Raw genomic sequence first — 14,719 nt, 5'->3', positions numbered from 1 at the left:
GAAAGTTTTAACCTAAGCTGGTAAAAGTAAGCTTAGGAGGTTTTCAGGCAGGTCCCCACATCTGTACCCTAGAGTTCAGAGTGGGGAAGGAACCTTGACATGGTGGCAGAGCGGTGGGATTAACTTGAAATCAATCTGAGATTTTTTGATCCAGAAAACAAGATTTTAAAAGGAAATTTTTAAAATCCTTTGTGCTGCTAGAAAGCAGGTCTCCAACTGGCAATAGTTGGAAGTTTTTTTTATTTTGCTTTGCTTTGGGGCCAGAGCAGAGACAAAAGGGAATTGTCTTTGGGAGCTGCAGTTTCTCTTCCTAAAGGTAGAGTAGTTAACCTCCTGCAGGGAAATTCACAAGTCTTCACAGACCGAAGAGCAACTAGAGGAGATTTCTACCTAGCTGCATGAAGACAAAAGTGTTAGTTTTTGGGGTTTTTAGGATTTTGATTTTTTTTTTTTGAAGATGACTACTTTTAATAGAAGTAAAAAAGAATCACCTGTAAAGTCAGGATGGTAAATACCTTACAGGGTTATTAGATTCAAAACACAGAGAATCCCTCTAGGCAAAACCTTAAGTTACAAAAAAAAAGACACACAGACAGGAATATTCATTCTATTCAGCACAGCTATTTTCTCAGCCATTTAAAGAAATCATAATCTAACACATACCTAGCTAGATTACTTACTAAATTCTAAGACTCCATTCCTGTTCTGTCCCCAGCAAAAGCATCACACAGACAGACGCAGACCCTTTGTTTTTCTCCCTCCTCCCAGCTTTTGAAAGTAAGTATCTTGTCTCCTCATTGGTCATTTTGGTCAGGTATCAGCGAGGTTACCTTTAGCTTCTTAACCCTTTACAGGTGAGAGGATTTTTCCTCTGGCCAGGAGGGATTTTAAAGGGGTTTACCCTTCCCTTTATATTTATGACAGACCCATATTTTTGAGTTAGGGTCTATAAGTAATATCCCCCTACTGCTCTTGTGAGGGGAAACAAAAGTTATGGAGGTTGCCAGAGTCTTCAGCTTCTGCAAAGAGAAGATAATCCTTATTAGAAGAGGGCTGGAGCACCAACAGCTGTGATGTGCCATGGCTGCAGTCCTGCAGCATTTTATTATTCTGCACCATCGGGGGAAGAAGGGTAGAGACTTGAAGTAAGCAAAGGCATTAGAAGCCAGGTGGGAGTAGAGCGATGGCTCTTTTGAGATGCTACTGACCCAAGAAGGGGAGGGGAAGTGCTTAAGAAACAGGATTGGACAACTGCTCAGCAGCTCTTGCAAAAGGCTGCGGGTCCCATGCCCCACATTGGATTGGGAAAATGGAAGTCTGAGCTCCAATTTAGGCAGCCTCCAGTTGCTGGGCAAAACAGGGGCTACCCTCACTCCCTGAATCTTGAGGCAAAACTGAGCCAAAGCCTCCTACTTTGTTACCACTGCCTTGCTGTAAGAAGCATTCCTGTTCACCAAGAAAGCAGAAGGAAATTTAGAGCCCAGGCCTGCTCCAGTCAGTCTTGAGGGAGGTACAGGAGGCATAACTGCAGCACCATGACGCCCATAGCTGGAGCAGTTTGGGCACAAAACACTACAGGCGTGGCTGTGCTCACTTGGATGGCTGATCATTCTACAAGGAGGTAAATATGTTACATTCTGCCTAGGATCCAGTGAGAAAAAGTGAAGAAAGCAAAGAAGCTAGCTGTGGAGGGAATGGATATGAGCAGGGAGAAAAAGCCTTGTAAGCCATCGAATGTTCACATAGGTGAGAAAAATACACTGGTCCGTACGACTGGACACAGGAGCAGGGGGGAAAACAAAAAACTGTACAAACTTGTCAAATACAGAGGCAAACAAGTTGCTTATCCCACAATTGGACAATTTATTATGCAATTCTTTGGGGGTGGGAGGAGGGAATCAGCATGTAAGTCAATTCTTTAAAGCTGACCTCACATTAAATTTCAGACGATTCTGAAGAAGAAACGGGCAATTTTTGGTCCGTCTTTTCTGTTATTTTGCACAAGGACTTAGGCATATTGGAAGATAAATGCAAAGATCCTGTTCCTGAGCACAACAATAAGGGAGAACACAGAGTGAGGATGATAAGATCCGAACAGGAATAAGCCACAGTTATCTTAATGGTGCCATTAAAGTTACTCTCAATAATAATTTAATTGCTATTGTATGAAACATAGGACAATGTTTTAGTCTGATCCTGGGCTGGAAATTTATGCTAATTATGCAATGGATAGGAAAAATATAACTACATTCACCGTCAGATTGAAGTAATTATCTTACCTCCATGACAGCAGAAGATCTTCTCATCCACAATGGCTGCAATAGGCAGACAGTTAAAGCAGTCTGTGAATGTCTTCCAAAGTTTAATATTAAATCGCCGTTTGCCTGCAGGAACAGAATAGTCTATTAGGAAAGGAATTATACAGCCAACCTACAATGTGTATTATACCCTGCACAAAGATGTAGGTGAAGTCTGAAAGCTGAACTATTCAAGTTTCACAAAACCTGTGAAGATGATCACCTGTTAAGGCATTTCACAGTAAGTTTACCTCAAGTAAAAACACACATGTAAAACTAAGTATTAAGAGACATAAGGTATGTTTCAAAATAATTTATGGAAAGCTTTTCCTACAGACTGCTTTGATAAATTCTTGCAAGGAAGAACAGTCATTATTTGGTTAAAAATAATCTTTCTACTCCTACAATATATTGTTAAATAGAAGCAACTTTTGAGAACTAGAAGGTTTTCTTACATTCATCATAGAATCCATAGATACGATTAATGCTAGCACACTCATGGTTTCCTCTTAGGAGAAAGAAGTTTTCTGGATACTTGATTTTGTATGCCAGTAATAAGCAGATGGTTTCCAGAGACTGCTTGCCTCTGTCTACGTAATCTCCCAGGAAAAGATAGTTGGCTTCTGGTGGGAATCCTCCATACTCAAACAATCGAAGTAAATCTGTATATTGCCCATGAATGTCACCTGAGTAAGGTAAATTTAAAGAAATAAAGATTAGTACAATATTATAAATATCTTACTGAAACCAAGACATTGAATTAGTACTCATTTTAGAGGGTCAGTTAAGAATTGAGAGGCAGTTGACGGACTGATATTCTGGCAAGATCTTTCAGATGATCTGTTGAGAAAGGATAAAGAAAGCCAAAATGGAAGCACTCAATCTATGGAAATTGCCCACAAGATTTACAGAGAATTGCAGCATCAGTTCTGGAAACATTCTGAAGGGTACAGAATCTTCCTTTCAATTTACCTAAGTAGTCCCCAGAAAAGATGGGAAATTCCAGTTTATTTGTACAAATTTAAAAACTTAAATTCAGAAGAAAGCTGGCTTGATGCAACTAATACACAGTAGAAGGTGGCAAGTCTAACTATTTTTAAAAAGCAAAGCAACTTGTAGGTTTGTATGCCAACTACCACACACTCTGCTCTCCTCCCAAAAGCAATCACTAAAGAAACTGGACAAATCAATAGAGGCAGGTGCTGCATTAAGCTATTCTAAATTTGTTTTATACCCTACAAAGTCATAACAGTTGACCTGCTGGTCACCCCGGCAATATTACAGCTATTATACAATGTCATTGGACAAGGTAGCTTGGCTAAGTGCCTTCTTTCATGGAATTGTGTGCGCGCGTGTAATTTGCTATACCACATGGTGCAGAACTCTTGAAAATCATATCCTATACAAAAGATATCCAGCAAACTTGCAAGTCGTTAATTAAAAACTGCTACAATAAGTATTATTTGACAAATTATTCAGCCAGATTCACGTACCACTTACCATATATTCCACAACGGGCCACTTCCAAAAAAATAGGCAGGCTGCATGGTGCAACAGTTCTATGGTTACTGGTTGGCACAGAATACTGTATCACACAGAGGCTGGCTAACTATAACTGTGTAGATGGGTGTGATGGAAGAATAGAAACTTAAATACTAAAGAATTCTCTAAAATTACTTGTGTATAGGAAGGCAGTGTGGCTTACAAGATAGATCACTGGACCGAGGTTCTATTCCTGGCTTTGCCACTGGTCTACTGGGTGACCTTGGGTAAGTCTCTTCACCTTGCTATGCTTCAGTTTCCCCATCTGTAAAATGGGAATATGATACTCCCATTGTAAAGTCCTTTGAGACCTACTGTTAAAATAGCTATGTACCCTTGCTATTTGCAGCATTCATCACATAAGCACACTACGGACTGATTTAAAGAGTGTAAGTTTATACTTCTTGATCCATTTATGTTTCAACTGATTTGTAGAACACTTCGATGTGATCTAGTTCGACTGCTGGCAAAATGGTGAAGTACCTCCTACAGAGGTCAAGCGAAGATGCTTCTTGCTAACTGCAATCCAGTCTCAGTTTCCAGAGGCTTTTTGAACAAACAAGCCCAAGCTCCTCTCCATACTCTAACATGCTTAGGTCCATGTCTTTTTGCCTTCTCTGTTTTAAGTTATAGAATCATAGAATATCAGGGTTGGAAGGGACCTCAGGAGGTCATCTAGTCCAAGCCCCTGCTCAAAGCAGGACCAATCCCCAATTTTTGCCCCCGATTCCTAAATGGCCTCCTCAAGGATTGAACTCACAACCCTGGGTTTAGCAGGCCAATGCTCAAACCACTGAGCTATCCCTCCCCCCAAAAAGTGCAGAAGCTAACAGGACTTCAGAACCACACCCATCTCTTTAGAATCTTCCTTTTTCATGCATCAGAACACTAATTGCAACAGAGAAGGTGGATAATGTAAGAGGTAGAGAATATAATATTTTATGGAGTGATCCACAACATGATCAGATAGGTATGGGAATCATGATGGGATATCTCACTGCTGCAGTGAGAGAGCTGGGGGGAGTCCTCTCTTCCCGCCACAACCTAGGGCAGCCTGCACCCCAAACCCCTTATCCCCACCACAGAGACTGCACCCCAATGCCCTATCCCAGCCCTGATCCCCCTCCCACACCCAAACTCCCTCCCACAGCCCGCCCACCCCCTCCCGACCCAAACTCTCTACCCCTGCCCAGAGCTCTCTCCTGTACCCTGAACCCCTCATATCTGGCTCCACCCCAGAACCTGCATCCCCACCCCGAGCCGCCTCATACTCCAAACCCCTTGGGTCCACCCCCACACACCCAAGAGCCACCTCCTGCACCCCAAAACCCTCATCCCTGTTCCCCCCAAGCCCTCACCCCATCCCTCTGCCCTAGCCCCGGGCCCCCTCCTACACTCCAAACCCCTCTGACCTACCCCCACCACACATCACCTCCATAGTGATGCACATAATAAAATTCATTCTGCACATGGATATTAAAAAAAGGAAACATTGTCCCAGAATTATAATTTTTCTTTAAAGGGACATTAAACCTTATGCTTCAGGGTTTAAGCCAGTCTCTAACAACAACAGATAAGAATGAGACCTAATGCAGGACGCAGATTATCCCACACCTTCAGAGATCTTTGTGAAATGTAGAATCTGGTACTGGTCATTGTCAGACAGGCTAGATGGACCTCAAATGAGTTCCAGTCTGGCTATTCCTCTTAAAGTGTTCAAGAAGCACTACAAGAAAGATAGTCATTTATATTTTTATTTCATGCCATGTCCCTCGTCCACTGAAGAAAAAAATGTAATAGAATACAAGCTTATTAGCTTGGTGTATGGCAGTGGTTTTCAACCTTTTTTCATTTGCGGACACCTAAAAAAATTCAAATGGAGGAAATCTTAGTCTGTGGACCCTGCGGAGTCCGTGGATCACTGGTTTAAAACAACTAGCGTATGGAGTTAAAGCTATTGCTGTACACAATTCACTAGGTTAAACAGTTATGCTGCTTATTCCAGAGAAAGTTACGTAGCTTGTATGAAGAGGGGCCCAGAAGCCAATTTGGTGTTTGAGGACACTTGCTATCCTGGATCTGTCATAATACTAGACAAACTCTATTATTTGACTTTGTGTCTAGTGTATTTACTGATTCCTTTAAAGAGAAAGATGGTTAAGCCCAAGTAAGCAAATTCCTACAGTGCATACTGATACAGTTAGTCTTTCCCTTAGATATACAAGGCAATGGTCACAGAAGAAGAGAGGGATTTTGTTTGTTTAAGTTTTCCTTTACAGCCTGGTACCTTGTAGACAAATACCTGGATGCACATTGAACTAGAACTAGCATCTGACAAAGATCACAAAGATGACAACGTTTGTAGGCCACTAGGGCATAAACTGGAGCAGAACGCTCCTTAAGACCAATATTTAGGGCAGAGTAGTATTAGGTGAATGGGTATACATATTCTATCCATACTTTCAATAAGCCTAATTTAACAACGTAACTAAGGATATGGAACTTAACTGTCAGCCACCAACTAAGCATATTACATGGATAATCAATAAAATATTTGCGTAACGTTTCATCATATTTTGTTTGGAATTAGACCCAGTGGTGAGCTGGAGCCGGTTAAATTTGTTAAATTGTTAAATTTTGAAGCCGGTTTAGAACCGGTTGTTAAAGGTGTGGGCAAATTCCGGCCCACGGGACCATCCTGTCCAGCCCACCTGAGCTCTCGGCTGGCGAGGCTCCCCTGAGAATCCCTTTTTAATTTTTACTCCCCCGGCAGCGCTCTGGGTCTTCGGCGACACTTCAGCGGCGGGTCCTTCACTCGCTCTGGGTCTTCGGCAGCATGTCCTTCAGTGCCACTGAAGACCCAGAGTGACTGAAGGAACCGGTTCTTCAGCTGTTGGCAGCTCATCACTGATTAGACCCACAGTCAAGTGTTGAAAGAGGATAACTGGACAATATTTTGCAGAAACCATTTTGTAAGTAGGCCATGACTCCACATTTAGTAATCTGTTCAAGATGCTTGATAGATACAAGTTTTGAGCTAAACTGCAAGTCAAATCTGAAGCCTGCCAGAACAAGAACTACATTGTTTTTAAAGAGAAAACTGGCATAAAATGAAAGTGTGTTATATGAAAGGTATTGGCTTATGTAACCCACATAAATCCCAAACGTATGAGTTAATTTAGCTCTACATTTTAATCTGATTTGACAGTATAAAATCTCATCCCATAGTAGCTCCTTTGATTTGTCTTGAGATAAAATTAAATTACTAGGCCAGATCATTAGTGTAGCTGCACATTGTTTTATTTAAGACTAGTTTAAAAATTATTTCTACTTGTACAAGAGCTTCTCTTAGTCCCCATACATAGGGCTCAAGCTCCCTAAACATCAGAAACATCCTAATGCTTATTTCATGTTCTCCTGCAAGTTACTACTAAAGTTTAGCTTCAGATTTGTTGCCTCATCATTTTCTACATGGAACATCCTCTGAAAAATCAGATCCAAAATTTAGTTTAAAGGGGCATGGGTGCAGATTTGCCTAGTATAATGTGTCTTCTGTTTCAATTAAAATCAGTTTGGATTTAAAATATTCCCGTACATAATTTCATTAGTTTCACATTGGCTTTTTTTTAAACTCAGTTTATTGTTCATACCAAGTGAAGTACAGAGGGTTAACAGCAAAACTAGATTAAGCTTCAGTTTTAAGATCTGTATAACAGGAAATGCTTTGAAAAAAAACCTAGCCATTTAAGATGAGTTTGCCATTAATATTAGGATATTGGTAATTAGAAAAACCCCTGTAATCATATAGCACAAATTACGAAAGTTGATGGTTTCTGCATGACTGGTCTAATCTAAGGGATGGGATGGCCCATGAAAGTCTTTGGGCACACACATGAGCAAGTTTGAACCATGACACTTCAGTATTGAATACCTAATTCAAGAAATTCAGGATCTGAACAATACTATGATGCTGCCTTTTCATTACATGCAATGCTTCCGCCCTATGTAAAAGGCTGACAAAAACTGTGGAGTGTTTACTAACCAGCATTGGGAACGATATTGTGCTTGTACAACAATTACTGCAAGACTCCCATTTAAAAAAATAATTACTGAAGTATTGTTTTTGAAAATATCCAGCATTAATTTTATAAAGAGTTAAATAAGGAATTACGTGGATTCTAGGTTTACCAATATTTATCTGAAAGGACCTGCCAAAGTCTTCTACAAAGCTTGAAGAGTTCATTACGTAGAACAAAATCAAACTGGTTTAAAAACACACATCCAGTGTAATTACATAAGACAGGGAATTTTAAAATTTCACTTAAATTGCTTGAAGTGAATGGGAATCCATTCTGAGAATACAACTGAATTAATTAAATGTGGCAATGAATGTTGGTTAAAAGACTTTGCATTTTGCATATATTTTGAAATGAACATGTTCTAGTATTATGATATAAGTGTTTATTCTGTGTTTTAATGTGACTCACAATTTACAGAAATACACTTGAAATTAGATCAACACCTCAGCCTAGTGGCTCTCCTCCTCTAGGTGTGGAGCCACACAATTTTCACTACAGACGGTTAGATTTAACCACACTCCACCCTAAATGCTGACAGTCTTTCAGAGTAAATGCTCTACCAACTGTCAATAAGCTCTTCAGTATTCAATCAACGTAATTTCTTATCTAGCTAGTGAAGACAGCCGTTTTTGCAATCCATATTACCCAAGGCCATTTGGCATGTCACTCAGACAAAGATGCAAAACCACCACAAAACCATCTTCAATTTATTATGTTTCCACCATCCCCAATAAAATGCCAATTTTGAAGTATACAACTAGAGATATAAGACAAGATATACCTAATTTACATACCACAAATTTTCAGGGGTGCCTCCAGTTCCAGGAGAATAGGCTGGCTAAGAAAGATTTCTCGCGATTTTATGCACAAGCCCCGAACTTCTGCTTCTGTCATCTGCACAATCTTGCCAGGACGACATCCTCGCACTGAAACAAAACAATTTTTGCATGTAAATATCACCAAAACATACTTTTGTTTAGGAGGATTGCACAGTGGGCGCCTAGCTGCCATATGACTGGCCTTTTATCCACACATTTATACTACTTTCATCACTACAGTGTATTACAGGAATAAAATGTATTATATGTTTAGACTATTGTGGTGGTGGGGGGGGACATAGTATTTAGAGTACACACATCCTTACTGTATCAAGAACTTTAACAATTTAGTTTTCATTTTAACCTTGATCTGAAACAAATTATGTTCTAGCATGGTTTGTGTTAAAGCAACATTAGAAAGATTAATTGGAGGAACTTCTATAAAGAGCCCAAGACTCACCTTTAAAAAAAAAAATGTAAGTGTACCACACAAACATGTCTGACTAGTCTCCACTTCCTATTGAAGAGCTGGCTTATTTCCTGCTATTATGAAATAATATCTACTGGGGAGAAGTCTAACACTTAACTTCTTTCCTGTACACATCAGGGCTCCTTGCATCCCGCCATCCTCCTTGGAGTGCCATCCTCCCATTTCTCTCTATCTCACAAGTCCCTGCAACTCCCATGTTCTCTCCCTGATGCCTGGGAACTATTGTGAACCCCATTCTCCCCTCACCATGTGTTGTGCCCACCAACACGCCCCCCAATTCTCAATACCCATGCCAGCAATTGGGTGTGCAGCACCATTGCCCCTTCCCCATATAGTCAGCTCTTGGGAGAACGGGCAGAGGTGAGATAGCAGAAGGCAATAAGGAGTTCTATCAACCAGTTCTTTGATCTGCAGACAATTGCAGAGGAGCTTGAAGCTGTGGCTTTACTAAACAGAGAAAAGGCACTCATGTCCCCTACTTCCCCTCTTTTGGGGTTTTGATTTCCCCAGAAATCAATAGAGTTCTATCTACTGATGCCTAGAACATTCCATACATTTTGGGATTGATCACATGCCCAATTAAGAGTTATCACATTAGCCAGAAAAATATCAAGACATTATGGCCTCGCAAGTTCAACCAACTAACCAGACAGGTTACAGAGCGTTCCATATGTAGTTTAGAACAAGGAATATTTCACCCTATCTTCAAGGGCAGGATCCAGAAACCAGAGGAAACTGATAGCTGTTCTAGTAAGGTAGGGTAAGAGTACTCAATGGTAGATCAAAAGTGGATGCAAACAAGGCTAAAGGATATTCCTATAGTTGATGAAGAATATGGAATACAAAGATAGGGGCTGAAAGCCCCTTAATATCTGGTGGTCAATACTGATGGGGTTATTTTTAAGTGGAATCAAAGGGGCTGGAAGGGACAAAGTTGAAGGCCTCTTTCTCTAACAGCTCAGGGAGGAAGGTGACAAAAGACTATCACTTGCTGGAAGGGATAGTGGAAGAGCAACACCGGCTTTCTGAGGGCATGTCTTCACTAAAGTTTGCCCAGGTTCAGCCTCTGCCCCAGGTTCAGAGGTGCTTTAAGCTGAGGGTATAGATTAGAGCCCACCTCCAGTTTAAACTAGGGCTGGAATGCACCCACTTTGCAGTGAAGCCATAGGCCCAAAAAACAAAAACAAAACACCCCACACAAAACAAAACAAACCCTGAATGCCAAAATTCCTCCAAAGCCCTGTTTCTGTGATTGTTTCATTTAAATTACGATGGTTAAAAGCAGCATTCTTCTTCTGCATAGTAAAGTTTCAAAGCTGTATTATTTCAATGGTTATAAACTTTAGAAAGAACCACCATGACGTTCTGTTCAGACATGACGTTCTGTTCAGAGTTATGAACAACCTCCATTCCCAAGTTGTTCATAACTCTGAGGTTCTACTCTAACAGTTTTACTAGCATATGTCTACGTTTCAGAGGTGCCTAACCTACAGCCTGTCAGAGCATTTCATAAGGCCCATGACTTGCTTCAGCACAATACACTAATGGCAGATTCATTAGAGTTTTGTTGTCATGTTATATCATTTTAGTTTACACGTGTATAGATAATACTGCATATAGAAATAACCTAATACATATGAAACAAGATGAATATAAAATATCAATAGTTAACTTTAAATCTTATTAAAATATGTAGAATCTGTCTGGATCGAACAAGGTCGTGCTGAGGTTTGTGTGGTCCTCTGTGTAATAAGGTCAGGCATGACTGTCTAGTTAATGGATTCCCAAGTTAAAGTAGCCAGAAATAAGTGTTTGGGAGACAGTCTACATTAACCTTCACAAGTGTTCCCTCCTCAGGAACGGTCTACACTAGGAAATAAGGTGCTTTAAAAAAAAAAAAAGTTAATTTATAGCAAAATTCATAGATTCATAGATTCATAGATATTTAGGCCAGAAGGGACCATTATGATCATCTAGTCTGACCTCCTGCACAATGCAGGCCACAGAATTTCACCCACCACTCCTAAAAAAGACCTCACACCTATATCTGTGCTATTGAAGTCCTCAAATTGTAGTTTGAAGACCTCAAGGAGCAGAGAATCCTCCAGCAAGTGACCCGTGCCCCATGCTACAGAGGAAGGCGAAAAACCTCCAGGGCCTTCCAATCTGCCCTGGAGGAAAATTCCTTCCCGACCCCAAATATGGCGATCAGCTAAACCCTGAGCATATGGGCAAGATTCATCAGCCAGATACTACAGAAATGCTAGTGGAAACAAGACACTGGTAGTTTTACTTTGATGTAGCTAGATGAGGTGAATCCTAGACACCCCTTGCCCCCAACACACACACACTCCAAATATCAGTTTTCACTTCTACTAGTTTCATCAAGGTAAAACTAGTCTGTACCTTGTTTCCACTAGCATTTTACACTTTAGCTAACATTTAGCTAAAAACCATACCTTTGCCCCACTGAAGCTACAGTCTTGGCATTCTTTAATGGGACTTAATTTTCTGATTTGCTGAGAGCCCTTCCCTTACAGGATCACACCTAAAGACTTCAGGCCATGAATGACTCACTGTCCCTTTATGTTACACAGAGCTATATGTATATAAACTTACACATAAGAATACAGATACAGAAGCAAGCTATTAAAGAATACCAATTCACCAAGTCTTATAAGATTAGTTAGGCCAGTGTTAAACCAAGGCTGTTATTCTTCAAGTAAGTACCAAAAGGAATTCATTCTTTTCAAAACAGGTTTTTAGTTTGATTTCAAAAATTTCCTGAAGTATAGTTGGGAGAACAGTATTCCTATGTTGTACATTTAGTGAAGTCCAGTGCTTCCATGAACACCAAAACACTAATTTTCACTGCACTTGTTTTCTATTATGTTCCTATAATAGACATACGCATATTTTTAAGTTGCAATATTTAAGTATATAATACTTGGTTAAAAAGAACAGATTTTTCCTATTTGGCTGCTGTTTTGAAAATCATCAAAAGGTATGTCTATACAACAGAAAGAAATCCCAGGAAGCAAATCTCAGAGCCCAGATCAGCTGACATGGACTCAGCTACAAGGCTAAAAATAGCAGAGTAGACATTCCCACTTGGCCTGAGCCCAGGCTCTAAGAACCTCACTCCTCTTGGTGGATTTCAGAGCCGGGCTCCAGCCCGAGCAGGAATGTCTACACTGCTATTCAGTCTTGTAATGCAAGGCCCAGACACTTGAGCCAGGTTCTGAGTGTCACTGCCATGGGGGTGGCTGGGTATTGGAGCTGTGTAGATGTAACCATAGTATTATACTGCTGATAGTTCAGACCTCAGGACTGGGAGTAGGATAACTGGACTGTTAAGTTTACAACAATAGGCTCCTGGGTCAAAAAAACCTGCTGAATAAACTGATTAAATATGCTATGGCCCAAACACAAGCTAGAAATTGCTTTGTTCTATGGACGCACGACAGCTGTTATACTAATCGACAAGAACAATGCCAACATGTCACACATCTTGTTAGTTAGAATTTTTAGTCACATAACCATACTAAGATTAGAAATAAAATATAAACAGGCAACTCAGATCTTGCATTCACTAGGAATAAGTGTTTTAGCACATGACCCAATCTGTTAGTTTATGTGCTAACACCACCTTTTCCTAGTAACGACAAGGCCAGAGGCGAAACACAAGAGGTGGGTCAAGAGCCACAGGGGTGTATGGGCTTCCAGTTCTGAACATATTAAGAATGCTTGCTGAATAGTATTCTTTGGTATGTTTGCCTTTAGCATTTTATGTAAACACACATTCTGCAAGTATTCCCGCCAAAGGAAGCGATGAATAATGGTAAAGGTCTCGCAGTTAACAGCCCTTGCACTTGTGTTGCTTGCTCAGTTTGCAAGAAGTTTTAGTAGTTTGTATTATGTGGTAGCACATAGGACCCCAAGTCATGGGCCAGTATTGACCTGTACTAAGGAATTACTGTATAAACACAGCGAAAAGAGTTCCTGTCCTGAAGAATTTACAAAGTTATAAAGCTTCAATAAAGTATGGTTGGCTTTAAATAGAAAAGCTATTAAGAATTAATTTTGAAGCTCTACCTACAAGGCTCTTGTCCAAGAATGAGATCAATGACTATAGTTTGAGTCATAGGCTGCATACAGCTTGAACTGCACTTTCCTTCAACAAACTGTTTCTCTTGATTTAATTTGCCTGGTCAAGAATGTTGAAGTCTAATTTTCCTTTCCTTTTCTAGTTTGGGAGTAAAATGAGTTTTGGCATGTTCTTATCTCATTTTCAATGTATACTGCTTCATCTACTGATGATGCTGATGATCCTACAGATAACACTGAAAGAGCAGATATGTAGCAAAAACACATGAGACTATATCCTAACCAGAAAAATATGCTCCTCTGTAGATTAAGCACATCTACTGCCCATTTCTTTGGGCACTTATTACATCCACAAAAAGGAGTTTTTTAAATATGTAAACACAGTAAGCTTTTATGTAATTCACAGTATCAAACCAGATACAATGTCAAACTTCTTAACTCATTAATTACCTGCCCAGCAGACCAATGCCTATCAGTTTTACAAGGTCTGGGCTTCTTGAAGACTGGAAAGGGGAAAAAGCAAACTTCAGAACCACAGGGTTTTTCATGAAGAATATGCTGCCAGCAGCCTCCATGGATTTACAGTTGAGAAAAACTTTAGTTTGAGACCAAGTGAGGCAATACAAGCATGGATAGATGTAATCTGAGGTCATCTGGTACCAAATCACTCAGGCATTGGCTCTACAAAAAAAAAGATGCATTCTTAACTTAAGTTAGCAAACTAGTTAATTAACTGAAATTAAATCCTAGTGAAGATAAGGCAGCTTTGTAGGTTCAACTCAAGTTAGCAGGTTGAAGTAAACTACCTTCCACCAGTGATAAAAGCTAACTGGGAAAAAGGCACTCTTATACTGCAGTGTGTCCCCACATGGAGAGTTATATTGGTATAACAGTTTGAATTCATACCTTATACCAGTATAAAACTTCCCTACATACAAGCTCAAAGACACAGATATCGGTAGCAAAGTCCACTCCCAAAAAAGTGGCTGCATATGCTCCCAAAGTCCACTCCCTTACCAGATGCAGATGAAAAGGGGTACTGCCATCCATGTTACCTTAACATCTAACAGCAATCTTGGATCTAATACCCCTAAACTGCACATCTGTTATAAATGGTTGGTTTAGAGTAACACCCGCGTTAGTCTGTATCCGCAAAAAGAACAGGAGTACTTGTGGCACCTTAGAGACTAACACATTTATTAGAGCATAAGCTTTCGTGGGCTATAGCGCACTTCATTGGATGCATAAAATGGAATGGATCGATAGATACAGAGAAGGCAGAAGATGCCATAAAAGCTGTAAGAGGCTAATTAATTAAGATGAGCTATTATCAGCAAGAGAAAAAAAACTTTTGTAGTGATAATCAAGATGGCCCATTTAGACAGT

At 40.1% G+C, this 14,719-nt stretch overlaps 1 protein-coding gene across 2 annotated transcripts in view; it reads right to left on the bottom strand.

The window, feature by feature from the left end:
- PPP1CB (protein phosphatase 1 catalytic subunit beta) overlaps positions 1–14,719 on the bottom strand; it is a 57,298-nt gene that overhangs the window by 26,103 nt on the left and 16,476 nt on the right. Inside the window, exons 1-4 of one of the 2 annotated variants that reach the window (XM_048843426.2) lie at positions 13,784–13,805; positions 8,713–8,844; positions 2,753–2,983; positions 2,280–2,384 (exon numbers count right to left, since the gene is read on the bottom strand). In XM_048843426.2, coding sequence (XP_048699383.1) covers positions 2,280–2,384; positions 2,753–2,983; positions 8,713–8,812 — 436 coding nt within the window. In that variant the 5' untranslated portion in view covers positions 8,813–8,844; positions 13,784–13,805. Of the gene's footprint in view, positions 1–2,279; positions 2,385–2,752; positions 2,984–8,712; positions 8,845–13,783; positions 13,806–14,719 lie in introns of those variants that run through there. The other variant, XM_048843425.2, reaches the window with a different exon arrangement.

Source organism: Caretta caretta, chromosome 3, assembly GCF_965140235.1.
Source record: "Caretta caretta isolate rCarCar2 chromosome 3, rCarCar1.hap1, whole genome shotgun sequence".
NCBI classification, from domain to species: domain Eukaryota; kingdom Metazoa; phylum Chordata; order Testudines; family Cheloniidae; genus Caretta; species Caretta caretta.
This window is presented reverse-complemented; position numbering and strand designations above follow the sequence as displayed.